Raw genomic sequence first — 27,074 nt, forward strand, 5'->3', positions numbered from 1 at the left:
CCGTACGTCTACCCCCAATTTGTCGTGTTTCTCTATATTCTCAATCACTATTTTTTTTAAATTTATTTATTATCAAATAATATAATAAACAATGTCATAAAGATAAGCTTAAAATGATGTAAATAACGTCCAATAATCTCTTCCATTTGTCATGATTTTAAGCTTTAATTTGTATCAAGTCTATGTTGAATATGTATTTACATTTGTATTTTTATCAATCTATCTCTTGATATTTGATCTTGACACTAAGAAATCTTAGTAATTACACTTGAATTGATTATGAGAGTTGATTATGGGGCACTGTTCTCACAATAGCATGCAAAGACGTAAAAGTAATTGAAGCAGCAAAAGTTTTTACAGTAGTTTGAATGCTTAAAGCGAATCTTACATCCACTATTTTCTTTTATATTAGTGTGTTCCTGGTTATTAGTCAAGATTACAAGAGGGTCGATAATTACTATTTGGGTTATAGGTACTTGGTGTTGTAAGTGTTTTTAGAGAATATCAAGCTAGTCTCTTTCTTATGATGTGTCTTTGTTATTTTCTTTGTTGAATTCAAAGGGTTTGATCCCGATTTTGTGAGGGGTAGCTGCTTATTTATACCCGCTGAGCTCAAGGTAATGATTACATGTCTACAAGTGGGTTGGTGTCGTGCAAAACTCTTATATCTTCCCATTGGTTGAGAACTTAAGAAATATCCTTTAATTAAATAGGGCATAGACAAGTGTACGAACCAAATTCATTCACAAACAAAGCTTGAGTTGACTGGGTTGTTGACAGCTATATTATTTCTATCTTGAGCAATGTGACAAACTCTAGACGATGCAAAACCTCCCTGAATTCTAATTGATGCTCGTTGACATCAGCTTATGTCAGTCTTGATTATTAGGCATAACATTGTCCTTAATCTGTATCGTGTTATTTCGAGTCAGGTAATCAAAGTCAATAGAATCGTTCAAGTTTATAGCCCTTCATTATTATTATTATTATTATTAGGAAGCAAACAAATTTAAGGCCACACTAATGAAAATAGCAGGTACACTAATAATCCAATTCTAAACCGCCATTATTATCAAAACTATAAGCATCGGCTGATTAATTCCCGTAAAACAAGTTTAATCTTCTTTCCCTGACAGAGTTAAAAGGAAGTCCTTGTAATCTCCTGAAGTGTTGTTGGCCACAGCTTGATCAAAACTAACACTGTTCCTGTTGTAGTAAAGCTCCTTGATCTCCTTCAAGTCCTTCTCTGCCCTCGTAACCATCAGACGAGTTAGTGAATCCTCATCAGTTATAGCTCCTCTCATTGCGTTGTGGACAACCTTAATTAACCATATTAAACTCAGAGTGATCAGTCAAGTGAAATATTAATTTCTGAAATTAAAGAAGAGGATTGATCTCCATACCTTTACAAAGTACTTGTTTGAGTTTTTCATGCAGCGCATAGCTGTACGCAAAGCTGCTGCAAAATCATTGCCCTGATTACCTTCACCTTTTAGATTCTGGAAAAAGAACAATTTACGCAAGTTAAAAAAAACAGTGGTTTACTCATAGACTAATAATGGAATGGTTATATATTATTGGAGTTGTCGACTACTTTAACATTAATGGGTTATACAGACGCATTGTCAGTGGACGGAGGCCCCACTCCACGGTGAGCCCTTGCACCCCTAGCCCGTAAGCAATTTGGGCTTTTTCCATATATAACTGTCCGCTGAAGAATTTCTTTAAATTATTAATTCTTTATTGAGTTGGGTTTAAAAATAAGAATTTTTATAATACTAGGTTCTAATCATTTAAACCTAATATATAAATATATATTTTTCTTATAATATAATAGCAAATCATAGAACAAATTATTTCATTGTAAACGAGAGAGGTGAGATAGTATTAAAATAATATTGACTTTGTTGAACATAACCTGTTAATTGGGTGAACCAGGATAAATAATACGTATCTCTTCGGTTGTTTTACTGTTTATGATTTGTGTGCTTTTGGTTTGGTTTTGCATATCTCTAATTCGTTCATATATATATATATATATATATACCTATACCTTAGTGATGCGAGTGCCATGGTGCTCATCTCTGTAGCGATTGAAAGTCGCCTTCAGCTGTGCCTTACTTCTTGTACATATAATCCTCATAACTTCTTCATGATTAAATGTCTTATCCTTGATAGCATCATCAAGAATACCAGCCTCTGACTCAGCCAATCCCTCGTTTATCTCATCACCAGCATACCTAAATGCGCTGACTAAAGCAACCAGGAGCTGTAACAATGACCACAAAAAGAATAATAATAATAATAATACTGTTAAGTTACATGGTTTTTGTTATAATATCGAATTATTCAATGTTAAGTTTAATGTTACATGCCGTGCGGATATCGCCGGTGGTATGAGCCGCCACATCTTCTTCCAGAGAACGCTTGTAGCGCACCTGGTAAGCTTGTCTCACCGCAAAGAGTTCTTCAGGAGAACGAACGCAAGCAATCTCGATGATCACATGATAGTCCGGGATTGCTTTCTTTATGGCCTCATTCGCTAACAATGCATCACGATCTGCTGGTTCAAATATCCATTGATGCACAGCTTTCTATGTTCAGATAACAAAAGATCAGCTTATAACATTGAAAGAGTTGACAAAACAAAATTCAATAAAAATAAATATCCTCATGTCAGTCCCCCATCTGACAATCATGCAAAAATGGATTGATCACTTTTTATCAGAAAAATAACTTAAACATTTCTAAAACAACAGAACATGATTTTGCATTTACCTTTACAAGCCTTGTGAGAGCTTCAGCATCTTCAACAGGAGAATGTTGGGAGGAGCACAAGGGTAGCCATTCTTTTCTATGAATTTTCCTTAGTTTGTGTGAATAGAGATAGAAATGCGCAAAGCATAAACTTCTGAGAAAACACCTTCCAATATATAACAGTCCAGTTTTTAACCTAATTAATGTTTAGATTAAATATTTTCCAAATATTGGAAATTACGCCAGCTCACTTCTGTAATTCAGCATTGGTCGGTTGAAACGTACCTTATTTGTGAAGAAATTGGTGAGGAAAAGACAAACAGCTCATTGTTTTCTCACATTCATTATTAAGCTGCACAAAACTGGTTTTCTGATAACAAGTATTTCGTGTTGGTTATGGCGTTTTGTGTTGATTTGCCCATGTTATCAGATTTTAAGATTCTCTGACTAGAAGTTACTGCTATTTCTCTTTGCCGCTGTTATCTTTTTTCTTTGTCTTTCTTGCTTTTGCTTTTGCTTACTAAAATTATAATTAAGATTTTTAACAAAATTCTGCAGATTAAATCTAAGTGCTTTTGTTCTTTTTTATTTTGTTAATTTTTTTTATAAATCACAACTAATAATAATATTGTATTTATCTTTACAACTCATTACATAATCACATCATCTCTGGTCGTCTTTTTTCTTTTTTTTTTTTAATCTAAGCTAAGATTAAGCATTTGTTTCTTTTCCTTTTTTTTTTTAATCAAGGTGTGAACCAATTTACGAAACTCTTCAACTAATCTTCGGAAAGACTAGCAACAACCCACTCACGACTCCACACTTAATCGGGATATCAAATAAGAATAACCTGAGACGTACGCCTACCAATTGCCGTGTTTCTCTATATTCTCAATCACTATTTTTTAAAATTTATTTATTATCAAATAATATAATAAACAAGTCATAAAGATAACTTAAAATGATGTAAGTAACGTCCAATAATCTCTTCCATTTGTCAGATTTTAAGCTTTAATTGTGTATCAGTTATGTTGAATATTATATAGTTATTGTGCTACCAATCGACCTATGAGTTCACTTAGCTTGATTATACCCACGTGTTTGTGAGATTGATGCCGCCAAGCCTATCCTACATCGGTTTACTTTCAAGATTGAGAGCGAATCAATCCTAGTTGAGGTCGAGTATGAATGGAATCTGAAGCAATGTCCAAAATGCTGTGAGTTTGGCCATGTTTGCCACCCGCCAAGGGCGGCTCCTGAGCCTCCTAAGGCCCCTGAGGAGGCCCTTTTGAGTATTCCTCATCCGACCCCTTCTAGGGCCTCAGAGATCCCTCTCGTGAGCACCAAGCTCTTGGACAACTTTTGGACAAAGACCGCCTCGACTTCATACCCGAAGGATGTTTACCTAACAGGTGATCTGATAATCGGGGCTTGTGGCCGAGAAGGGCTTTTAGCCTTTGTTCCTGTTGCCCCTTGCAACACGAATGCTAACACAACTTTATCCAACGACTGGAACAGTTGTTTCCCTTCCTCTGTCAAAGACATCGAGGACTCTAACATGGAGTGGCCCATGCTCCAGTCCCAATCCCCTCACCCTTCGGATCAATTGACATCCAAGGGTAAGAAGAGTAAGAAGAAAGGGTGGAGATCCTAATTGCCCTTTTCCCTTTGTTGAGCCTGCTTGCTCGTTTCTGGGGCGTATGTACCTTTTTTTTTTCTAAGCTTGCGTGCTCTTTTCTAGGCATCTGTGACTTTTTGAGCTTGTGTGCTCTTTTCCGAGCATTTGTGCCCTTTTTTGAGCCTGCGTGCTCCTTTTGCTTTCGAGCATGCATGCTCTCTTGCTAATTAATGCATTTATGCCTGTGTTTTGTTTGCCTTTTGAGCTTTTTGGTTCGGCGGATCGTGTTATTTTGTAACCATTTTCTTTTGGATACAAAACTTACTTACCCAAAAAAAAAAAAAAATAATTAATCCCTAACATTACTTCCATAGCAAGTTACTTTGTCTATGATGGCACAAAAATTTATTGATAGCACATAGAAAATACTGATTCTCACTGAAGTAAAGCAAACTGAAAATACAGAAATAGATAGGGACATAACTGAGCAACACAAACCACATAAAGAAACACACAACACAAATTTTAAAGACCAGAGTGCCAATCAAGAGTAAGCAACAAAGTCCAACCACCCACCCTTATTTCAAGTTTTAAGCATCTGAACAGTGCCCATAAAAGAAGAATTTTAATCTTCTTTTCCTAGCAGAGTTAAAAGGAAGGCCTTGTAATCCCCTGAAGTGTCCTTGGCCACAACATGATCAAGAGAGACACTGTTCCTGTTGTAATAAATCTCTTTGATCTCCTTCAAGTCCTTCTCTGCCCTGGTAACGATCACGCGAGTGAGTGCATCCTCATCAGTCCCAAGCCTTTTGATTGCATTGCGGATAACCTTAAGCACATAAACCCAATTGAGAATGAGTAAACTGAGATTATAAAATGCTTAAAGAAAGAGGGTTGTTCTTTAATTGCACATAAATCACACAACCTTTTCAAAGTACTTATTTGAGTTGTTGATGCAGCGAATGGTTGTACGCAGAGCAGCCGGAAACTCATTATTTTGATCGCCTTCGCCAAACAGATTCTGCGAAAAGACAATGAACGAAAATTAACAATTCATGCCGGCCAGTTTTACTTACAGAACCATTTTTTTTATGTATTACCTTAGTGATGGAAGCGTTATGTTCATCTCTGTAACGATTAAAAGTTGCCATGAGCTGTGCCTTACTCCTTGTGGATAATATCCTGATGATTTCATCATGATTAAGTGCCTTATCCTTGATAGCATCATGAAGAATATCAGCCTCAGACTTAGCCAATCTCTCGTTAATCTCACCACCAGCATACCTAAATGCACTCACTAAGGCAACCAAGAGCTGTAACAAAGACCACAAAAAAAAAAAAAAAAAAAAATTACCACTTATTAGTTGTTGTTCACCTCTGTGTTGGTTTAACTCCCGTTAAAAACTTAAAATGATAAATCAATGTGAAGTTACAGACCTTGCGAAAATCGCCAGTGGTATGAGCAGCCACATCTTCTTCCAGGGAACGCTTGTAGCGAGCCTGGTAAGCCCTCCTCACAGCCAAGAGTTCTTCAGGAGATCGGACGCATGCGATTTCGATGATCACATGATAATCAGGGCTTAGTTTCTTGATGGCCACGTGGGCTAGCACAGCATCGCGATCGGCTGGTTCCAATATCCATCGGTACACAGCTTTCTGTGTTCACAAAACAACCCCGACCCACCCGAAGAAAAACAAAAATTAGTTCACCCACTAATCACTTAATTATGTATAAAATAAAATAAACGAGAATATGACAAAAGAAACCTCAAAGTCTCCGCTGAGTTCAGACTCGAGGCGTTTAACAAGGTCTTCTTGGTGAAGATCCTGATAAGCTATCCTGATTTGTTGCCTTTGTTCTGCAGTTCTATGACCCAGTATTGAAATTATTCCCTTCTCATCAGTCCCCCATCCTGACAAATCATGCAAAAAAGGATTGACTTTTTATCAGAAAAATAACTTAAACATTTCTAAAACAAACTGAACATGATTTTGGCATTTACCTTTACAAGCCTTGTAGAGAGCTTCAGCATCATCAACAGGAGAATGTTGGGGAGGAGCAACAAGGGTAGCCATTCTTTTCTATGAATGTTCCTTAGTTTGTGTGAATAGAGATGAGAAATGCGCAAAGCATAAACTTCTGAGAAAACACCTTCCAATATATAACAGTCCAGTTTTTAACACTAATTAATGTTTAGCATTAAATATTGTTCCAAATATTGGAAATTACGCCAGCTCACTTCTGTAATTCATGCATTGGTCGGTTGAAACGTTACCTTATTTGTGAAGAAATTGGTGAGGAAAAAGACAAAACAGCTCATTGTTTTCTCACATTCATTATTAAGCTGCACAAAACTGGTTTTCTGATGACAAGTATTTCGTGTTTGGTTATGGCGTTTTGTGTTTGCATCTTGCCCATGTTATCAGATTTTAAGATTCTCTGACTAGAAAGTTACTGCTAATTTCTCTTTGCCGCTGTTATCTTTTCTTCTTTGTCTTTCTTGCTTTTGCTTTTGCTTACTAAAATATATAATTAAGATTTTTACAAAAAATTCTGCAGTATTAAATCTAAGTGCTTTTGTTCTTTTTTATTTTGTTGATTTTTTTTTTATTAGAATCACAACTAATAATAATATTGTATTGTATCATTTACGACTCATTACATAATCAACATCATCTCTGGGTCGTCTTTTTTCTTTTTATTTTAATCTAAGCTAACGATTAAGCATCTGTTTCTTTTCCTTTTTTCTTTTTAATCAAGGTGTAAGAACCAATTTCCGCACAACTCCTCAACTAATCTTCAAGAGAGACTAGCATAACAATCCATCATCACGACTCCACACTTAAATTACGGATATTCAGATAGAAAATTAAACCTGAGACCGTACGTCTACCCCCAATTTGTCGTGTTTCTCTATATTCTCAATCACACTATTTTTTAAAATTTATTTATTATCAAATAATATAATAAACAATGTCATAAAGATAACCTTAAAATGATGTAAGTGACGTCCAATAATCTCTTCCATTTGTCGTAATTTTAAGCTTTAATTTGTATCAAGTGTATGTTGAATATGTATTTAAATTTGTATTTTTATCAATCTGTCTATTGATATTTGATCTTGATACTGATGACTTCGCACGTGCAAAGTGCTAAGAAAATCTTAAAAATTACACTTGAATTGATTATGAGAGTTAATTATGGGGTATGAGAGTTGATTATAGGGTACTGTTCTCACAGTAACATACAAAGACGTAAAAGTAAATGAAATTGCAAAAGTTTTTATAGTGGTTTGGATACTTAAAGCGAATCATGTATCCACTATTTTCTTTTATATTAGTGTGTTCCTAATTATTAGCCAAGATTACAAAAGAGTTGCGAATTGCGATCTAGGTTATAGGTACTTGGTGTTGTAAGTGTTCTTAGAGAATATCAAGTTAGTCTCTTTCTTGTAGTGTGTCTTTGCTATTTTCTTTGTTAAATTCAAAGGGTTTAATCCCGATTTTGTGAGAGGGAGCTGCCTATTTATACCCGTTGAGCTCAAGGTAATGAATACATGCCTACAAATAGGTTGGTGTCGTGCAAATCTCTTATGTCTTCCCATTGGTTAAGAACTTAAGAAATATCTTTTAATTAAATAGGGCTTGGATAGATGTGCGAACCAAATTCATTCACAGACAAAGCTTGAGTATGCTGGATTATCAACAGTTATATTTTTTTTATCTTGAGCGACGTGACAGACTCTAAACAATGCAAAACCTTCTTGATTCTGATTAGTGCTCGTTGATATCAGCTTATGTCAGCCCTGATTTTCAGGCATAACATTGTCCTTAATCTGCATTGTGTTATTTCTAGTCAGGTAATCAAAGTCAATAGAATCGTTCAAGTTTATAGCCCTTCATTACTATTATTATTATTATTATTATTATTATTATTATTATTAGGAAGCAAACAAATTTAAGGCCACACTAATGAAAATAGCGGGTACACTAATAATCCAATTCTAAACCGCCATTATTATCAAAACTATAAGCATCGGCTGATTAATTCCCGTAAAACAAGTTTAATCTTCTTTCCCTGACAGAGTTAAAAGGAAGTCCTTGTAATCTCCTGAAGTGTTGTTGGCCACAGCTTGATCAAAACTAACACTGTTCCTGTTGTAGTAAAGCTCCTTGATCTCCTTTAAGTCCTTCTCTGCCCTCGTAACCATCACACGAGTTAGTGAATCCTCATCAGTTATAGCTCCTTTCATTGCGTTGTGGACAACCTTAATTAACCATATTAAACTCAGAGTGATCAGTCAAGTGAAATATTAATTTCTGAAATTAAAGAAGAGGAATGATCTCCATACCTTTACAAAGTACTTGTTTGAGTTTTTGATGCAGCGCATAGCTGTACGCAAAGCTGCTGCAAAATCATCGCCCTGATTACCTTCACCTTTCAGATTCTGGAAAAAGAACAATTTACGAAAGTTAAAAAACATTGGTATAATTGAGCATTTTACAGACACAAAAAATTTTACTCATAGACTAATAATGGAATGATTATATATTGATAGAGTTGTTGACTACTTTAGTATTAATGAGCCATACAGACGCATTGTCAATGGACGGGGTTCCCGTTCTCCAGTGACCCTTGCACCCCCCGACCCGTAAGCAGTTTGGGTTTTTTCCATATATAACTGTCCGCTGAAGGATTTCTTTAAATTATTAATTTCTTATTGAGTTTGGACTTAGGAATAAAAATCCTTGTAATACTAGGTTCTAATCATTTAAACCTAGTATATAAATATACTTTTCTCTTGTAATAAGTAATAACAAATCATAGGACAAATTATTTTATTGTACGAAAAAGGTGAAACAGTATTGAAATAATATTGACTCTGTTAGACGTAGTTTAGCCTGTTAACTGGGTGAACCAAGATAAATAGTGCGTATCTCTTTTGTTGTTTTCCCGTTTGTGATTTGTGTGCTTTTGGTTTGGTTTCTCATATATATATATATACCTACCTTAGTGATGCGAGTGCCATGGTGCTCATCTCTGTAGCGATTGAAAGTCGCCTTCAGCTGTGCCTTACTTCTTGTACATATAATCCTCATAACTTCTTCATGATTAAATGTCTTATCCTTGATAGCATCATCAAGAATACCAGCCTCTGACTCAGCCAATCTCTCGTTTATCTCATCACCAGCATACCTAAATGCGCTGACTAAAGCAACCAGGAGCTGTAACAATGACCACAAAAAGAATAATAATAATAATAATACTGTTAAGTTACATGGTTTTTGTTATAATATCGAATTATTCAATGTTAAGTTTAATGTTACATGCCGTGCGGATATCGCCGGTGGTATGAGCCGCCACATCTTCTTCCAGAGAACGCTTGTAGCGCACCTGGTAAGCTTGTCTCACCGCAAAGAGTTCTTCAGGAGAACGAACGCAAGCAATCTCGATGATCACATGATAGTCCGGGACTGCTTTCTTTATGGCCTCATTCGCTAACAATGCATCACGATCTGCTGGTTCAAATATCCATTGATGCACAGCTTTCTATGTTCAGATAACAAAACATCAGCTTATAACATTGAAAGAGTTGACAAAACAAAATTCAATAAAAATAAATAAATAAATAATTAACAAAGAAAAAACCTTAAAGTCTCCGCTGAGTTCAGAGTCAAGGCAGCTGACAAGATCTTCATGGTAAAGCTTTTGATAAGCGATTATGACTTGCTGCCTCTGTTGTGCAGTTCTATGACCCAGTATCGAAATTATTGCCTTCTCATCAGTCCCAAATCCTAACAAAATTCACGCAAAAATGGACTGAATAATTAACAAACTGATGAATTTGGCCATTGTCATATTATGAACATATATATAGAGAATGAAATGTTAATAAATTACCTTTACATGCACTGTAGATAGTTTCAGCATCCTCAACAGGAGAATGTTTGGTGGGGGCAATAAGAGTAGCCATTGTTGACTGTTTCTTGATTTCTCAAGTACACTTCTCAAACACCTTCCTATTTATAACACCAAATTTAATGTTTTGTATTAAATATTTTTACCAAAATTAGATTAATTGACGACAACTGACGTTCCTATATCTATGCATGTATATGTTACCAGATTCTGGACGTTACTTTGCGAACCAGTTAAAGAGAAAAGAAACGGAAAAGAATAAAATTCTTCATTACTGTGCTGTCACTTACTGTTTTCTGATAACATGTAACTCATGCGTACTTAATTTATTAACTATTAGTTTTTAATCAATGGCGAAATTTACAAAACATTTTCATCAATAATGATTACTGAACTTAAATATGAAAAATTGAATAAAAGATTAAATATTTTTTTATTTTGCAGAGAACAGGGACTCCATGGCCCAATGGATAAGGCGCTGGTCTACGGAACCAGAGATTCTGGGTTCGATCCCCAGTGGAGTCGTACAAAAAGTTTTCTACATTTTCCTTTTTTGTCCTTGGGCTTCAAAGTAAATAGATCTTGATGGACTCAGCCTGTCTGTGGGACTTTTTGTTCTTCAATTATGAAGCTAATTCAGCTACTAATTAGTAATTCCCCATAATTTAACAAGATAAAATAATTTAATTAGTCATCGATTTATGTATGATTATCTATTTAGTCCTATAATAATATATTGAATTGAAAATTAATAATAATTCAAAAGAATAATCTATCATATCGAGATTTAAACAAAGCTCAAATTCTCTATCAAAAATGATGACAAAAATAATTTTAGTCGCGCGTAAAAATTTGACAAAACATTATCGTGTCAAAGTAAAAAACTCGTGGATTGTGAACATGAAAATTTTGTATCGAGAAAAAACAAAAAAAAAAATGATCATAAAGATTAGTAATCATCGAGTGCTGATTTAGATGTTGAAATCATATTAAGAAACGAGACACACGCTAGAAACATCGTACTTAGTGTAAACACTAATCCATGAAATGACCTGAAGGGACCAAATTTAGGGTGAAAAAATAGGAAGAGGAAATGAAAGAAAATAACTGGATCCATTGTCTCGATCACTTTGTCAAATATTGAGCTAATAAAACCTGTTGAAACACAAGAAAAATGTGCCAATTTTAACTAAATCTCAATGCTTCAATTCAAAAGCAGTTGACAAGGGTGAATATAAACGTGGAAAAAATCATATCCGGAGACAAAAGTAAAAGGTTTAGTTGATTAATTAATCTAAGAAATCGATTAATAAATTTTGATTAATTCAAATCAACGGCGTGTCGGGCTGATTATGTGAAGAAACTTCATTAATCATGTTGATTAAATTGCTTAATAAAAACTAAAAAGTCATAGCCTGCTGCAGGCTCAAATCCAGTTCCCACGTGATGAAACGTACAAATGAAATTAATTTTTAATTTGTTCTGTTAATAATAAGGAACTGATGCTCTTATCTCAGAGTCAGGCATATCTGTCTAAATATCTTTTGGGTTTAAAGAAATAATTAATTAATTAATTAATTAACTTAAAGCACGGTCAAGTTTAATAAAAAAGCTTATCTTTCCAGGTGAAGGAAGCTGCAGATTCCTACATTATGTGGACTTTTATAAACAAGACAATGTCAATTGTCAAATAAATAAATAATTAAATTAAAATAAAATAATAAAAATTTATAGGAGACAATAAAACACCGACAATTAATCTGTCTGAGCAAGAAGGCGTTGAAGCCTTAAACTATGTTAAGTTGTTGTCCACAAACTATAAAAGCAAATTGGAGACCATGACACCTAGTTTCATCTATTGGTGGCCCTTCTCTTAATAACATTTTATTTTTAAATTAGTTTTATATTAATTGATTCCACAAATAACAAGTAGAGATTAAATAACTCTTTAATTAGCATCTTAAAAAGTAGTTATAATCCTAATATGATCTTTGTATTTTATGTATACGTGGCTGGTTGTCCATACAAGAAATCGAACACAAGATGTTCAACGCAATCCGAAAAATCTTCAATGTGTCTATTACCATTGAAATTCAAAACAACCTACTAGTAGATAATATATATATATTTTGTAATATACAGATAATTATTATTATATGGAGACAAATTTTTTAAAACGAGATTTAGAAAAATTATAACTTATTGCAATGTGAAGTTTATTCTTATTTATAACTGGTCTAAGTTGAGAATAATTTTTTTTTATGACTATATAAAGGTTATTTTTATATATAATATCACTATAGAGATGTTACGACTTATGGAGTATACAATTATTTTTAAGAAAAATAATAATAAATTCATGATATCTCAAGATCGATATCATTAATAAGATGGGATTTTTTTAGTTTAAAAAAATTATAAAAAAGGAACAATTAATTAAGGTTAGTTAAGGTCAAATTTTAGGTTTAACTATATAAGGGTATTAAAGTAATATTTTATAAATTAAAAATAGGAAAGCCGAATATTAAAAAAATTATTCCCCGAACAAAAAAGATATTTAACTTTGACTCTATTATATCTTTTAGATTATGGTAATATTCCTTGTAAGTATGAATCAAAATAGTGTAAAATTTATGGTGGACTCATATTCATATTCGAAAATAAAGGCAAAAGAAGGTAAAATAAAAATAAATAACAAAATATATCTGAAAATTAATAATATTCGAATAAATAAAAAATATGGGTTGATTTGTATTATATTGGGTAAGCATAACATAACTACGTGTCCAAAACAATGGTCACAGAAACCCCCGATTCCTAGTTTGTTTGATAAAGACATAACAGTGATGAGTGATAACGATAAGACCAGCTTTTATTTTAGTGGAACTCAACCCTTTCTACTTTACAATCTTTTTATTTTATTTATTCAATGCACTTTCTATCATTCACCAATCACTTTAATTAACTCTATTCATTCCATTATGTCCTACTATATCATATTCTATGGTCGGGTACAACAAATAAATATATTTATAAATTAGATGTTTAAATTTCAAAAATCTTTTATTTTTGATGGAAGATGAAAGAGAATTAACCAAAACTTAATGAATTTATTATAAAAGGGCAAAATAGGATTTTATGAACTTCTAAGTTCGAGTTCTAGGCATTAATAGAGGTGGTTACTAAAACTCTTATCCGAACGTCAGTTTCAGGACTCGAACTCCTCCTAAGTACTAATAAGAGTGGTCACTGGAGCTTTTATTTGAACGGTAATTTCAGAACTCGAACTCTCCCCAGACTCTAATAGGGGTGGTTATTGAAGTTCTTACTCGATTGATAGTTTTAGGATCAAAGCTCTTCCTAGGTATTAATAGGAGTGATTACTGAAGTTCTTACCTAACCTACAGTTTGGAAACTAAACTCCTCCTAGGTACTAATAAAAGTTGTTACTGAAACTCTTATCCAACTGATAATTCCGTGATGTAATAACAAGTTGAGTTAAATGAGAACTAGCTAACCATCTCAGCGATTTAAAAGCAAAAAAAAAAAAAAATGTACTGAATTTATTCGGTACGTTTCAAAACAGGTGGTGGTCACGTGACCCCGGCAGTGATATTTTTAACATTTGTACAACCCCACCCACAAGAAAGGCATCGTAGCCTAAATCTCCGACACGTGTCCTTTCCATGAAGCTCAAGTGAGTAACGCCAACTACACAAAGCACTGATTGATTAATTCACCTTCCATCAACCACACGTGCGTAGAACTTTCTTTCCGTACTCGAGTCCTCATTGGTCTGTCATTTAACTCCTGTGGCTTTATCATCTCTCCTTTATCCGATCGTACTCATGCCTGTTAATAACAGGACAAAATCTCATCCCCGTATCAGAAACAACTTTCCGTTTGCAAGACAAACGCCGTCTATTTTTACCAATCTGTCAGCAACATGTACACTATGCTGATTATAACTCCGTTAAAGTTACCCGTCAACGCGCGTAATTAAATCCTCACCTTGCCGGTTAAGCAGTGGACAGGTGCAGCAAGCAGGCACAATAATTTATACTTAATTAAAAAACAAAATAAAAAAAATGAAAAAAATAATTTATATATCATTGTTAAGGGGAAGATTAAATTGTGTGACTGTAAGAGAGAGAAAGCTGACTGTACGAATAGCGAATAGTAAGTAAATGGCAGTAGAGATTAGTGGCGAGATGGTAACAGACGAGACAGAAAAAAATGATTCAGATGATGAAACCAAGCCGATCCAAAAAGTTATTGCAGCTGTTGTTCGTGAATCGAGGAGAACTTTTCTTATTGCTTCCTGTTTCAGTTACAGAGTGGCACAGTGTTTCGAGTCTCGTAGCCAGGATTAGCTTTTCAGAGGTCTTCAATTATATATTATTATTACTCCTATTAATTATTTATTAAGGTTTTGGTTTAGTTCAAGTTTTAGGTCACAGTGAACGGAAGTGATTGTAATTTTGTGTCAATGGAGAGATGTGGGGATTTGGAAGGAGGAGAAGGAGGAGATCGTGCGTTGTATAAGGAGTTATGGCATGCGTGTGCGGGTCCACTTGTGACGGTGCCTCGTCAAGGCGACATCGTTTTTTACTTTCCTCAAGGTCATATAGAGCAGGTTGAAGCGTCGATGAATCAAGTGTCTGATCAACAGATGCCTGCTTATGATCTTAATGCCAAGATACTTTGTCGTGTTGTCAATGTTCAATTGAAGGTTCAACTGCTATCTTCACTTTCATCGCCTTCAACTTCAAATATTTGGTTTCTTTGAAATTAGGTTCAAATGTTTTGTCTTGCTGCAGGCTGAACCGGACACTGATGAAGTTTTTGCTCAAATAACTTTGCATCCGTTATATAAAGTATGCTTCTCTCTTTTGAAATTTCAAGAATAGTAATTAGTTAATTAATCAATTGGCTTAATCGATAACGAGATAAGAAATGCGTGGCATGGCAGCATGAGGAGGATACGGTGGAGAAGGAAGTGGGGCCTCCGCCTCCACGTCCTCGAGTCTATTCCTTCTGTAAGACTTTAACGGCGTCTGATACAAGCACTCACGGTGGATTTTCAGTGTTGAGACGGCACGCTGAGGAATGCCTGCCTTCTCTGGTTTGCTTTGTTCCCCTCTGCCCTGCCCTGTTGCTTAATTTTTTAATTGTTGAGGAGGATTGAATCGCCTTTTTTTTTTGCAGGACATGTCCAAACAGCCTCCTACTCAGGAGTTGGTGACCAAGGACTTGCATGGAAATGAGTGGCGTTTTCGCCACATCTTTCGGGGTAATTATTGTTCTTTGTTTAGTCATTTGTTAATGTTGAGTTAAAATGACCTGTACTGGATATGATATTTGTTTGTGTTGAATGGCTTCTTGAAATTTAGTGAAACTATGACTGTTGGAATTGGATAAAGTTAATTGGACCGAAAGTAGTTGTAATTTGTCCGTAGAATGAGATGGAGATCTTGCATTGCATAAACCTCTAATCTTTAACAAGGTCTTGGTGTTTTTGGCATATCTTCAGGCATGAGATTACAGTTTATGTATAGTATTTATTATCGTGTATACATTATCTGTTGATGTTTGCTCATATCTAAGAAATTTTGAAATCTTAGATTGGCCGTTTGACATTTGTGTAACTGTTGATTGATTACTCAGTATCTTTATGGTGGCAGGAATGCCTCTTGCGAAGTGATCAATAAGTTTCTGACTTCAATCTCCAAAAAGTTTTGTCAATTTGACAACATCATGACTTTTAGAATTGTTATCAAGAAAAATTTAATGTTTCCCAGATACTTGTTTAATCTGTTGTCATTGTAGGCAGTAGGTTTTAGCACATTTGCTCACCGTACATGAATTGAAAATGCCAGGTCAACCGAGGAGGCATCTTCTTCAAAGCGGTTGGAGTCTTTTTGTCAGCTCAAAGAAGCTTGTAGCTGGAGATGCTTTTATTTTCCTCAGGTTTTACTTTCATTGTGCTCTCAATGTATTAGGAGGGTGACTGTTGTGTAGTGATTGTAGCCAGAGACGCTTTCATTATCCTTGGGTTTACTATCATCTTGATTTGTCAGTATATTGGTACATTTGATTCAATGATGAATCAATCATTCTGATCATTTTCTAAATTCTTATTTCCAGGGGTGAAACTGGGGACCTTCGTGTTGGGGTACGACGTGCTATGAGGCAACCCAGTACAGTTTCTTCTTCAGTCATATCAAGCCACAGTATGCATATTGGTGTTCTTGCAACAGCATGGCATGCTGTTAAAACAGGCACAATGTTTTCTGTCTACTACAAACCCAGGACTAGCCCTGCTGAGTTCATGGTTCCTTATGACAAATATACGGAGTCTGTGAAGAACAACTACACCATAGGAATGAGATTCAAGATGAGGTTTGAAGGTGAAGAGTCTCCAGAACAGAGGTATCATTATTTTTGAACCCTGCAAAAAAATCCGGATGGTTTCAAACTTTCTATTTATGGGTGTATTATTTAGAGTTGGCAAAAGAAAAAAAGATTCTATTCCCTTCACTGATCTATTCATTTTCTGAATTATATTAGATTCTCAGGCACTGTAATTGGAGTTGAAGATGCAGATCCAGTTAAGTGGCCTGGTTCAAAATGGAGATGTCTTAAGGTATTCTATAGTAGCATGCTTTGTATTGGAGTCACAATATTTATATAATCAGCTAAAACCCTCTTATGTTGTTTTAGGTGCGTTGGGATGAAAATTCTCCTCATCATCGACCAGAGAGGATTTCTCCATGGGAAGCAGAGTTTTCTCTGGCTTCTCCCCAGGATGCCCTTCCACTCTGCCGAATGAAAAGATCTCGTCCAAACATCGCATCATCATCTACTAGTTCCTCCATGCTCACAAAGGAAGGTATAATAATCGCATTACACTGTTTAGAAGGCTTTATTCTGTCCTGTTGATCCATTACTATGTTTTAAAATGTGGTCTGTCAATACAAGTGATGAACATCTTACTGATCAGGTTCATCAAAAATCACTGTAGACCCTTCTTCAGATTTTGAAACTTCAAGAGCCTTGAGAGGCAGATTTCCTGGGAACAATGAATCATCCATTTCTCAAAGTGCTGCTGTACGAACTCCATCACAAGGTAAGGATCAAACTGAACAGCTTCCTGTAAGAGCAGATTTGGACCAGAGGATAGAATTCCTGAATTAATGCATTGAATTATGTTTATATCCAATATCAGGTTCTCAGAGCTTGCACGAATCCTGCAAAATTTTTCAGTCCTTTGTTGAGCGGAATGCTGAAGATGTTGACCAAGTGAAAATACATGATTTAGATCAGGAAAGCATATTCAAGTTGCTTCCAAGGTCCATGATGCACATAAAGTCCCCATTTAACATGGTGGAGCCCAGCAGAAAAATTCGTGCAGTGGAAGATAAAGAGATGCAATGCCAGGATGCTTTAAATATTAGACCTGTCCCACTCCGAGGGTATGATAGACTTCAGGGCCCCGAAATCGACCAGCAGCCAGGAAGCTGGGTTTTGCCTTTTCTTTCATCATATGCTGAGGGCTCTTCTCATCAAATGGTGTCGGATGCACAACCTCAATCTTCGAAACAACAGGAGGTGGTGAAGTCTAAGGGAGATGGCAGTTGCAAACTTTTTGGTTTCTCTCTCATGAGTAATCCTGTGGCAACAGATCAAGCCATGCTACATACAAACTCTGTGCACGGGCCACAAGGGCAACGTAATATTGATGCACAAGATTTGAGCACTGACCCACTGTTGGAGCAACTGAAGGGTACAAGGTCAGGCGAGATTGCCATAGGAGGTGATGAACAGGGCAGTCTTTTTCAAACTTCAGAACAGCTTCCTAGAGATGTTGTGGGAAAGCAGTTGAGTGGTTCAGTCAGAAGTTGCGTTAAGGTATGTTGTAATGTGTTGGTCTTGGATGCAAAGGGTGTTTTCCTTTTGGATTTGGAAATGCTAATATTTTGCCTTTTTTTTTTTTTTTTGATTGATTCAGGTGCACAAGCAGGGGATTGCTGTGGGGAGGTCTTTGGACCTTAACAAATTTAATGGCTATGATGAATTGATTGCAGAACTGGATCGTATTTTTGAATTTAATGGTGAATTAATTGCTCCTAACAAAAACTGGATGATTGTTTTTACTGATGATGAGGGTGATATGATGCTTGTAGGAGATGATCCCTGGCTGTAAGTATATAAATTTAGTCTTCATGCATATCACAGCGTCTTCACTTTTTAATTTATTGTAATCTAAGCTGGTTGCTGTTTCTGTATGTTGTAGGGAATTCTGTAGTGTGGTCCGTAGGATCTTTGTTTACACTCGCGAGGAGGTTAAGCGAATGGATCCACGACCCTTGAATGTTAAAATCAAGGAAAATTCACTCACTGCAGATCCAGATGTTGGTTCGAAAGAGGACAAAAGATTGACACATCCTCCAGTAGCAAGTCCTTCGGAGGTTTAGTTGTGAGTTACATGGATGTGAATAAGGTTAGAGGTGCTACTAAGTTCTGCAGACGTTAGTTCGAGATTAAATTGTTTGGTCTGTTTTTTTCTTTTTTTACTCGTTAAATGAATCTAAGATGCAAAATAGAGATGGTATTCTAAGTGCCCAACTAATATCCAATCTCGTGTGGAATGATATTGAATTGACAAAGTATTTAGTTGGTATTGTCTATCTTTCGAATTTCTTATGGAATTGTTCTATCAGGCTTCATTTCACATGTTGATTTTGGTTTGCTATCGGGTAAGGTATTAAATCTTCATATTCTGCTTCTTGTTTAGGCTGTAAAACGGGAAACAGGTTAAAAGTGTGGTCTTCAGGTTTGGGATATGGTGGTTGCATTTAGTTTTGTTGCGCGTTTGTGTATACTTACTCATTGATGTATATGCTTGTGGCCAGTAGGAGTTGCACATATCACATTGTATTAAATTCTCAACTGCTACATAAACAATAAGGAAAGATTTCATCTAAATTGGAATGAAGAGATTATTTACAAAAGGCACCAATGTGGAAAGTTAACTACCTCCAAAGATACAAATGATTAAATCCTGATCGTAAAATCAGAGTTGAATATTTCAAACCACCTTCTACCCACTCTTCATGGTGGGAACTGAAGACTGCACAGTGCACATCAGATCCGATTCACGAACCCAATTGATTGTATTTTGATTCGACTTAACAATTTCACAAATAGGGCAACAAGTAATATTATATTCACTAATTTTTTCTTATAAACGTGACATGTCAATTCATAATTAGTCAGTTTGTAATGGTTTCTGTCCAACCAAATACGAACTAACCAATTGCGAGTTATCACGTTAACATTTGTGAAAGAAAATTATAAGAAGTGTTTGTTAACTTATCTTTATTCATAGAGCAACAAAGTGTGTTTTAATCTGCACGAGTGGCTTCATTTGGGTTCTGGAAGAGCTATGACAAACCAGATAAGTCAACTCTGTACCAAACACAACAGACAAGTCCGCTTTATGTTATTCACTTAAGAAACTCGTATACATATTACATAATATCACTTGGTAAGATTACACTTATAAAATCTTCGTAAACAAATTAATATAAAGTGATCTGTCATTATTTAGTAAATAACATATCAATTAATGAATAAACAATACTACACGTACAATCCAATCTCATAAATTTTTTCTTATAATCCCGACGTGATAGTTCGTAATTGGTCAATTCGTAATGGATTTTAATGAGTCTCACTTACTCAATTACGAATTATCACATCGAAGTTGTGAGAGAAAATTTTTTAAAATTGGGTTATAAGCTAATCTTTATTGTTAACGAATTGATTTTATATATTACTCTACTATTTATATATTGTCATAGGAAAATACTATATTTATCAATTTTGTATACCAACTTCTCAACCCGATTGATGTGGAGAGCGTGCGACATGGGGAGTTCCCATGCTGATCATGTTGCACTCTATGTCAGTTGGAAAGAATAGTCGGTATGCAGAATCGGGAAGTATATTCTTCCTCTTTCTCGGTTTGTATATATATTTTTGTAGAGTAATGTTAGTTTAACAAAGATACATACAAATGAGACATATAAAGGTAATCTCTATCTTTGATTTTCATGATTTCTCTCTTTCTCTCTCTTTTTCTATTTTTTTTTTTTTCTTTTTAATGATGTCACTTTGTAGGGTTTTTTTTTTTTTTTTAGGAATAACATTTTTCATTTGTAAATACAGTATTATTGATTTATAAAGTAAAAGCATAGAAAAACCAGGTCTTATGGGTGCCACGTGGCCCAGTCGTTTTTTGCGGGGGCTTGACAAAGTCAAATAGGGAGAATATTGAGAACAGTCGCCAAGAATCCTGCGATCAAGTGCTGTGAGTGAAACAACTCAACTGTCTGGACCAAGATTATCTTCATGGTAGTGTACTGTACAAACAACTGCATGTCTTCAATCACTTTCCAGCATCACTTGCCTCTATTACCTTCCAATACTTCACTTATAATAGCGGCGGCTTCAGACAATGCGCCAACCATAAAGCCTCCCAACTTTGGTCAAATCCCTTCATGGCTCTCTCTCAAAACCGCTCCTTCTTCCCTGAAAACCCCGCAACAAAACCAGCCTGGCAAAGTCGAGAATCTACACCTAGTTTCTTTGTCCAAACAGGAGAAGCTCAAAGAAGCTCGTGCTTTTCTCGAGCAAATGGGCGACGCTGGCGTTTCCGTCCGCCCGTACTCCTTCGAATGCCTCCTTCAAGCATGTAGTAATTTAAAATCAGTGTCAGATGGAAGATACTTTTACCATAGATTACGAGAAACAGTGAAGAATCCCTCTGGGTTTCTTCAGAATTCCGTGCTTCGTATGTATTGTGATTGTGGTAGTCTAGTTGAGGCGCAGAAGGTGTTTGATGAAATGATTGAAAGAACTTTGGTTTCTTGGTTGATTATCATATCTGCTTATGCGGAGGCAGGGTTTTTTAATAAGTCTTTTCGGTTATTTTCAGATATGATCGAATCGGGAATTGAACCGAATTCGTTGGTATACAATGGTCTGTTAAAGTATTTAGTTAGTCCTTGTTTTTTGGAACTTGGTAAACAGTTGCATTCTCATGTTGTAAGAAGTGGATTGAGTTCCAGTGTTTCTATTAATACAGCAATCTGTAACATGTATGTGAAATGTGGCTGTTTAGATGATGCTAAGCGTGTTTTTGGTCAGATGGATGAAAAAGATTCTGTAGCTTCGACAGCATTGATGGTGGGGTTCACTCAAGCTGAGAAATTGAAGGATGCTTTGAATTTGTTTGAGAAGATGGTAGTTGAAGGTAATGAATTGGATGAATTTGTATTCTCAATTGTTCTCAAAGCCTGTGCTGGGTTGAAGGACTTGAACTTGGGAAGACAAATTCATGGTTTTGTTGTTAAACTTGGGTTGGAATCTGATGTTTCGGTGGGAACTCCTCTTGTGGATTTTTACATCAAATGTTCGAGTTTTGAACCTGCTTGTCGAGCATTTGAGAGGATAAGAGAACCAAGTGATGTTTCATGGAGTGCTATGATATGTGGTTATTGCCAAAATGGAAAATTTGAGGATTCTGTCAAAATTTTCAAATCTTTAAGGAGTAAAGGTCCGGTTCTTAATTCATGGATATATACTAACATTTTTCAAGCATGCTCTGCACTTGCAGACTTCAATTTGGGTGGCCAAGCTCATGCAGATGCTATGAAAAATGGTGTAATCTCGTACCTATATGGAGAGAGTGCTTTGGTTAGTATGTATTCCAGATGTGGAAGGTTAGACTATGCCACTCAAGCATTTGAATTGATAGATGCACCTGATACTGTTGCTTGGACTGCTATAATATCTGGTAATTCTTATCATGGCAATGCCTCTGAAGCTCTAAGGCTTTTTAGGAGGATGCAGTACTGTGGTGTGAGGCCAAATGCAGTTACATTTATTGCAGTTTTAACTGCTTGTAGTCATTCAGGATTAATTACAGAGGCCAAGCATTTTATGGATACAATGCTTAGTGAGTATGGTGTGAACCCAACTATTGATCATTATAATTGTATGATTGATATTTACTCTCGTGCTGGGCTATTGAAGGAAGCAAATGAGCTGATAAAGAGCATGCCATTTGATCCTGACACAATGAGCTGGAAGTGTTTATTGGGTGGTTGTTGGGTCCATAAGAATTTTGAGCTTGGAAAAATCGGAGCAGAAAACCTCCTTCAGCTGGACCCCGAGGATACTTCCAGCTATATTCTCTTATTTAACCTGCATACTTCATCTGGGAAATGGGAAGAAGCAGCTAATATTAGGAAAATGATGACTGAAAGAAATTTGAGGAAGGAACTTAGTTGCAGTTGGATTACTGTCAAGGGAAAAGTACACCGGTTTGTGGTGGGTGATAAACACCATCCTCAGACAGAGGAGATTTACTCAAAGTTAAAGGAGTTTAATGATTCCATGTTAAACCATGAACATGGCCTTCTAACTGAAGAAGATTTATCAGCTAGTTTGCCTGAGCGAAAAGAACAACTTCTTGATCATAGTGAGAGACTTGCTATATCATTTGGGCTCATGTCAACCCCAACTAATGCTCCTATTGTAATTTTCAAAAACCTTCGGGCGTGTAAGGACTGCCATGACTTTGCAAAACATGTGTCCGCGGTCACTGGGCGTAAGATTGTGGTTAGAGATGCCAGCAGGTTCCATCATTTCCACTCAGGGCAATGTTCTTGCAACGATTACTGGTGATATCTCCAAATAGAACAGAAGGTATCCTAGAATGTACAGCAGGCAAGCTTTTTCACATCACTGTTTCTCAGTTACATAAGATGCCATTACGGCATTCTTTTCTTTAAAATGATGGGCAAGTGGGGTAGGATTTTGGTGTCCTAGCCACCGGTGGCTGTTTGCACGCGTGAGGCGTGAATTTGCAGCAGGGTTTATCACTAAATCTTCCCTGCACTGTAGAGAAGAAATCTACAGTCAACACCTACAAGTGGAAGTGGGGTGAATAAACCAATCTTGGTTCGACAAGATTCATTGAAATATTGAATTATGTTATTGGATTGAGCGCCTTCAAGTGATCACAGCCACAGACTTAGTAGCCCACCTAAAGTACAAATGTAATATCATATGCGAAAGCGATGCTCTACAAGCTGATTAGCTGACACGTTGTTGCATTGTATCTTCCAATGAAACCAAAATTTCATGCTTGGTCTTCTAAAGTCTTTGTTCATCTTGGATTGCTACGCTAGTCTGCCATTCGCGATCTCCTCCACTCTCAGTCTATCACTTTTCATCTTGGTTGTAGTTGCTACTGCCATTTGAGATCTCCTACACACTCAGTCTAGTCCTCTCTTCGTGTCCCTATTGCGATCTCGAACTCAAAAGTCAGTCTCCTTCAAGCTTTCAGCTAAGCTTTAGCGATTACGCCTCACGTCTTCACTCTTCACTTCAGTCTTCAAGTCTCGGTCTGCAGTCTGCTCTACTTGCTTCAGCGCTTCTTCCTTGTCGTGGCTAGTCTGCTGCCTGCAACCTTCATTCTTCAAACTTCCAGTCTTCAACTTCCAGTCTTCAACGTGAACTCTTCAATCATCACCATCGCCATGATATTACTTTACTTTGGGGGTGTTTGTTTCAGCTATGAGAATTAGCTATTGTTACTTATAAGCTAATATTTGAAATTTTAAGCAATTACATGTTTGGTTAAAATATTGATAAGTAGTTGATATGTTTGATAAATATGGCTTTAAGTATATTTTTATCAAAAATAACTAAAAAAGTACTACATTAAAGAAGGATATTAAGAAATTTTAAAATAACAAAGATAATATGGTAATATACTGATCAAACTAGTTTATAAGCAGAGTGCTTATAAGCAAAAAAAAAAAAAGACCTCCCCCTTAACTTATTATTATTATTTTTTTTTTTTTTTTTTTTTGCTTATAAGCTTAAAAATGTTATAAACAAACAGGTCAGTTAATTTTAGAGTTATAAGCTAGTTTGACCAGCTTATAAGCTAGACCAACACCCATTTTGTAATGTCTTTAACGTTGTTCGAAAACTTCGAGTTTACTTTAGACTTGAGGATTGAATTTGTAAACTTTAACTGTGAAACTTTGATGGTTTTATTATGTTTGTAGGGTTGGTTTGATGGTTTTTAAACTTTAATTAGATGGGAGAAAATTATTTTGTAGGGTTACTTTTGATGGTTTTTTTTTAACTTTAATAGATGGGGAATCTGAATTTTTTGCCTTTTTTACGTTTTTGCTTATTTCAACATGCTGATGTCAGTATGACTTTATGCTAACATCAGCATATTGACGTCACCGATCGGACCGGTCGGTCGACCGGTCAAACCGTTGGAATCGGGAACCGGCCATTGGCGGGTTGGCCCAGTCCGGTTTTCAGAACATTAATTTTTATCCAGGCCAAGGAGAAAAAAAAAAGCAAAAAAGACCCAAATTTATTATAAATTTTTTACATATATTCCCACCCAAAGTTTGATAAAATAGTAAGTTTGTAACTCTAGTTTTATATATTCTAATTTACACCCCTAAATAACAAATTAAATTTCTTTTAACAATAAAAGACTAAAATGTCATATATGTCTCAAATTACTCAACCCCAATTCCATCCCAAATTCGACATTCACATAAATTATCTCCACCCTCTTCGCCACCATCCGTTTGGAGGTGATTCCCATCAATTTTCTCACCAAAATTGACTGGAATCATCACTTATCATTTTCTCAAGTGTTTTTCCAGCCTTGATAACACTCGATTTGACCTATTTTTTACGAATCTCAAACCCAACTCCATCGTGCACGACAGCCATTTTCGACCTTTCAGCATGTACTCGACGTGTTGGCCTTGCTGCACAACCATCTTCCTCCCTCAACCCTTTCATCAAAATCCCTATCATACCTTATGTTCACTCGTCAAATCGCCGGCCATCGAAACCTTTTGGGTTGCTACTTCTCAAGCCTTTTTTGGCAATCTAGACATTGGAAATTACTTATTTCATACCATCGTTTCTCCAACATCGCTCTCCAAAACCCTCCACCAACCTGACCCAGTTAGCTTGTCGATCGTCGTCCACCTCTCTAGTGATTTTTGATCTTAAAAGATAAGAAAATAAATTTGAAATATTTTTTTTAATATAGCTTATATTATTTGAAGGTCGTAAAGTATTCTGACTAGGGTTATAAATATTCTTGAAACGGCCCTGTTGCACCTTATATCAGTTGGATGAAAGTCGGAATGCAGAATGACAAGTGTATTCTTAGTATTTCACAGTTTGCACTCTATGTCAGTTGGAAGAGAAAGTCGGAATGCAGAATGACAAGTGTATTCTTAGTATTTCACAGTTGTATATATATTTGTATATGAATTCCTAAGTATAGAATATTGATGTATAAAGTAGTCGTACGGGAAAGTATAGAACAAGCAGGTCTTATGGGTGCGACGTGGCCCCGTCAAAATAGGGAGAACATTAGAACAGTCGCCAAATCCTGTATCAAGTGCTGTGAGGGAAACAACTGAACTTCTGGACCAAGATTATCTTCATGGTAGTGTACTGTACAAACAATGCATGTCTTCAATCACTTTCCAGCATCACTTGCCTCTATTACCTTCCAATACTTCACTTATACTAGCGGCGGCTTCAGACAATGCGCAACCAAAAGCCTCCAACTTTGGTCAAATCCCTTCATGGCTCTCTCTCAAAACCGTCCTTCTTCCCTGAAAACCCCGCAACAAAACCAGCCTGCAAAGTTGAGAACTACACCTAGTTTCTTTGTCCAAACAGGAGAAGCTCAAAGAAGCTCGTGCTTTTCTCGAGCAAATGGGCGACGCTGGCGTTTTCCGTCCGCCCCGTACTCCTTCGAATGCCTAGTCAGGTGCACAAGCAGGGGATTGCTGTGGGGAGGTCTTTGGACCTTAACAAATTTAATGGCTATGATGAATTGATTGCAGAACTGGATCGTATTTTTGAATTTAATGGTGAATTAATTGCTCCTAACAAAAACTGGATGATTGTTTTTACTGATGATGAGGGTGATATGATGCTTGTAGGAGATGATCCCTGGCTGTAAGTATATAAATTTAGTCTTCATGCATATCACAGCGTCTTCACTTTTTAATTTATTGTAATCTAAGCTGGTTGCTGTTTCTGTATGTTGTAGGGAATTCTGTAGTGTGGTCCGTAGGATCTTTGTTTACACTCGCGAGGAGGTTAAGCGAATGGATCCACGACCCTTGAATGTTAAAATCAAGGAAAATTCACTCACTGCAGATCCAGATGTTGGTTCGAAAGAGGACAAAAGATTGACACATCCTCCAGTAGCAAGTCCTTCGGAGGTTTAGTTGTGAGTTACATGGATGTGAATAAGGTTAGAGGTGCTACTAAGTTCTGCAGACGTTAGTTCGAGATTAAATTGTTTGGTCTGTTTTTTTCTTTTTTTACTCGTTAAATGAATCTAAGATGCAAAATAGAGATGGTATTCTAAGTGCCCAACTAATATCCAATCTCGTGTGGAATGATATTGAATTGACAAAGTATTTAGTTGGTATTGTCTATCTTTCGAATTTCTTATGGAATTGTTCTATCAGGCTTCATTTCACATGTTGATTTTGGTTTGCTATCGGGTAAGGTATTAAATCTTCATATTCTGCTTCTTGTTTAGGCTGTAAAACGGGAAACAGGTTAAAAGTGTGGTCTTCAGGTTTGGGATATGGTGGTTGCATTTAGTTTTGTTGCGCGTTTGTGTAT

The 27,074-nt window shown here is 36.0% G+C and overlaps 4 protein-coding genes, 1 non-coding gene and 1 pseudogene across 7 annotated transcripts; 3 read left to right on the top strand and 3 right to left on the bottom strand.

Moving 5' to 3' along the window:
• Window positions 1-1,115: 1,115 nt before the first annotated feature.
• On the bottom strand, window positions 1,116-2,848 carry LOC116119146 (annotated as a pseudogene).
• Window positions 2,849-4,773: 1,925 nt separating this feature from the next.
• Window positions 4,774-6,531, bottom strand: LOC116119170 (annexin-like protein RJ4). Its single transcript, XM_031405117.1, has 6 exons — window positions 6,379-6,531; window positions 6,143-6,288; window positions 5,813-6,031; window positions 5,476-5,688; window positions 5,301-5,396; window positions 4,774-5,204 (listed from the first exon to the last, which is right to left on the bottom strand). The coding sequence occupies exons 1-6, from the start codon at window positions 6,449-6,451 to the stop codon at window positions 5,001-5,003; spliced, it is 951 nt and encodes a 316-aa protein (XP_031260977.1). The 5' UTR covers window positions 6,452-6,531; the 3' UTR covers window positions 4,774-5,000.
• Window positions 6,532-8,439: 1,908 nt separating this feature from the next.
• LOC116119178 (annexin-like protein RJ4) lies at window positions 8,440-10,350 on the bottom strand. Its single transcript, XM_031405127.1, has 6 exons — window positions 10,278-10,350; window positions 10,026-10,171; window positions 9,708-9,926; window positions 9,386-9,601; window positions 8,728-8,823; window positions 8,440-8,643 (listed from the first exon to the last, which is right to left on the bottom strand). The coding sequence occupies exons 1-6, from the start codon at window positions 10,348-10,350 to the stop codon at window positions 8,440-8,442; spliced, it is 954 nt and encodes a 317-aa protein (XP_031260987.1).
• Window positions 10,351-10,747: 397 nt separating this feature from the next.
• TRNAR-ACG lies at window positions 10,748-10,820 on the top strand. The gene has a single exon. It is a non-coding gene; the product is annotated as a tRNA-Arg (tRNA).
• Window positions 10,821-14,411: 3,591 nt separating this feature from the next.
• On the top strand, window positions 14,412-26,933 carry LOC116119158 (auxin response factor 2A-like). Of its 3 annotated transcripts, none has more exons than XM_031405100.1 (12): window positions 14,412-15,027; window positions 15,116-15,172; window positions 15,250-15,420; window positions 15,504-15,588; window positions 16,175-16,265; window positions 16,443-16,727; window positions 16,866-16,941; window positions 17,019-17,187; window positions 17,320-17,424; window positions 17,524-18,206; window positions 18,307-18,497; window positions 18,592-19,037. In XM_031405100.1, the coding sequence occupies exons 1-12, from the start codon at window positions 14,785-14,787 to the stop codon at window positions 18,770-18,772; spliced, it is 2,337 nt and encodes a 778-aa protein (XP_031260960.1). In that variant the 5' UTR covers window positions 14,412-14,784; the 3' UTR covers window positions 18,773-19,037. The 3 variants fall into 3 exon arrangements, with proteins under 3 accessions (XP_031260960.1, XP_031260959.1, XP_031260958.1); XM_031405099.1 differs by lacking the exons at window positions 18,307-18,497; window positions 18,592-19,037 and adding exons at window positions 26,203-26,393; window positions 26,488-26,933 and having other exon boundaries at window positions 14,413-15,027; window positions 17,299-17,424; XM_031405098.1 differs by having other exon boundaries at window positions 14,413-15,027; window positions 17,299-17,424.
• Window positions 20,714-23,051, top strand: LOC116119160 (pentatricopeptide repeat-containing protein At5g13270, chloroplastic-like). Its single transcript, XM_031405102.1, has one exon. The coding sequence runs from the start codon at window positions 20,739-20,741 to the stop codon at window positions 23,049-23,051; it is 2,313 nt and encodes a 770-aa protein (XP_031260962.1). The 5' UTR covers window positions 20,714-20,738.
• Window positions 26,934-27,074: the final 141 nt, after the last annotated feature.

This window comes from Pistacia vera, unplaced genomic scaffold, assembly GCF_008641045.1.
Source record: "Pistacia vera cultivar Batoury unplaced genomic scaffold, PisVer_v2 Contig875, whole genome shotgun sequence".
Taxonomy (NCBI): domain Eukaryota; kingdom Viridiplantae; phylum Streptophyta; class Magnoliopsida; order Sapindales; family Anacardiaceae; genus Pistacia; species Pistacia vera.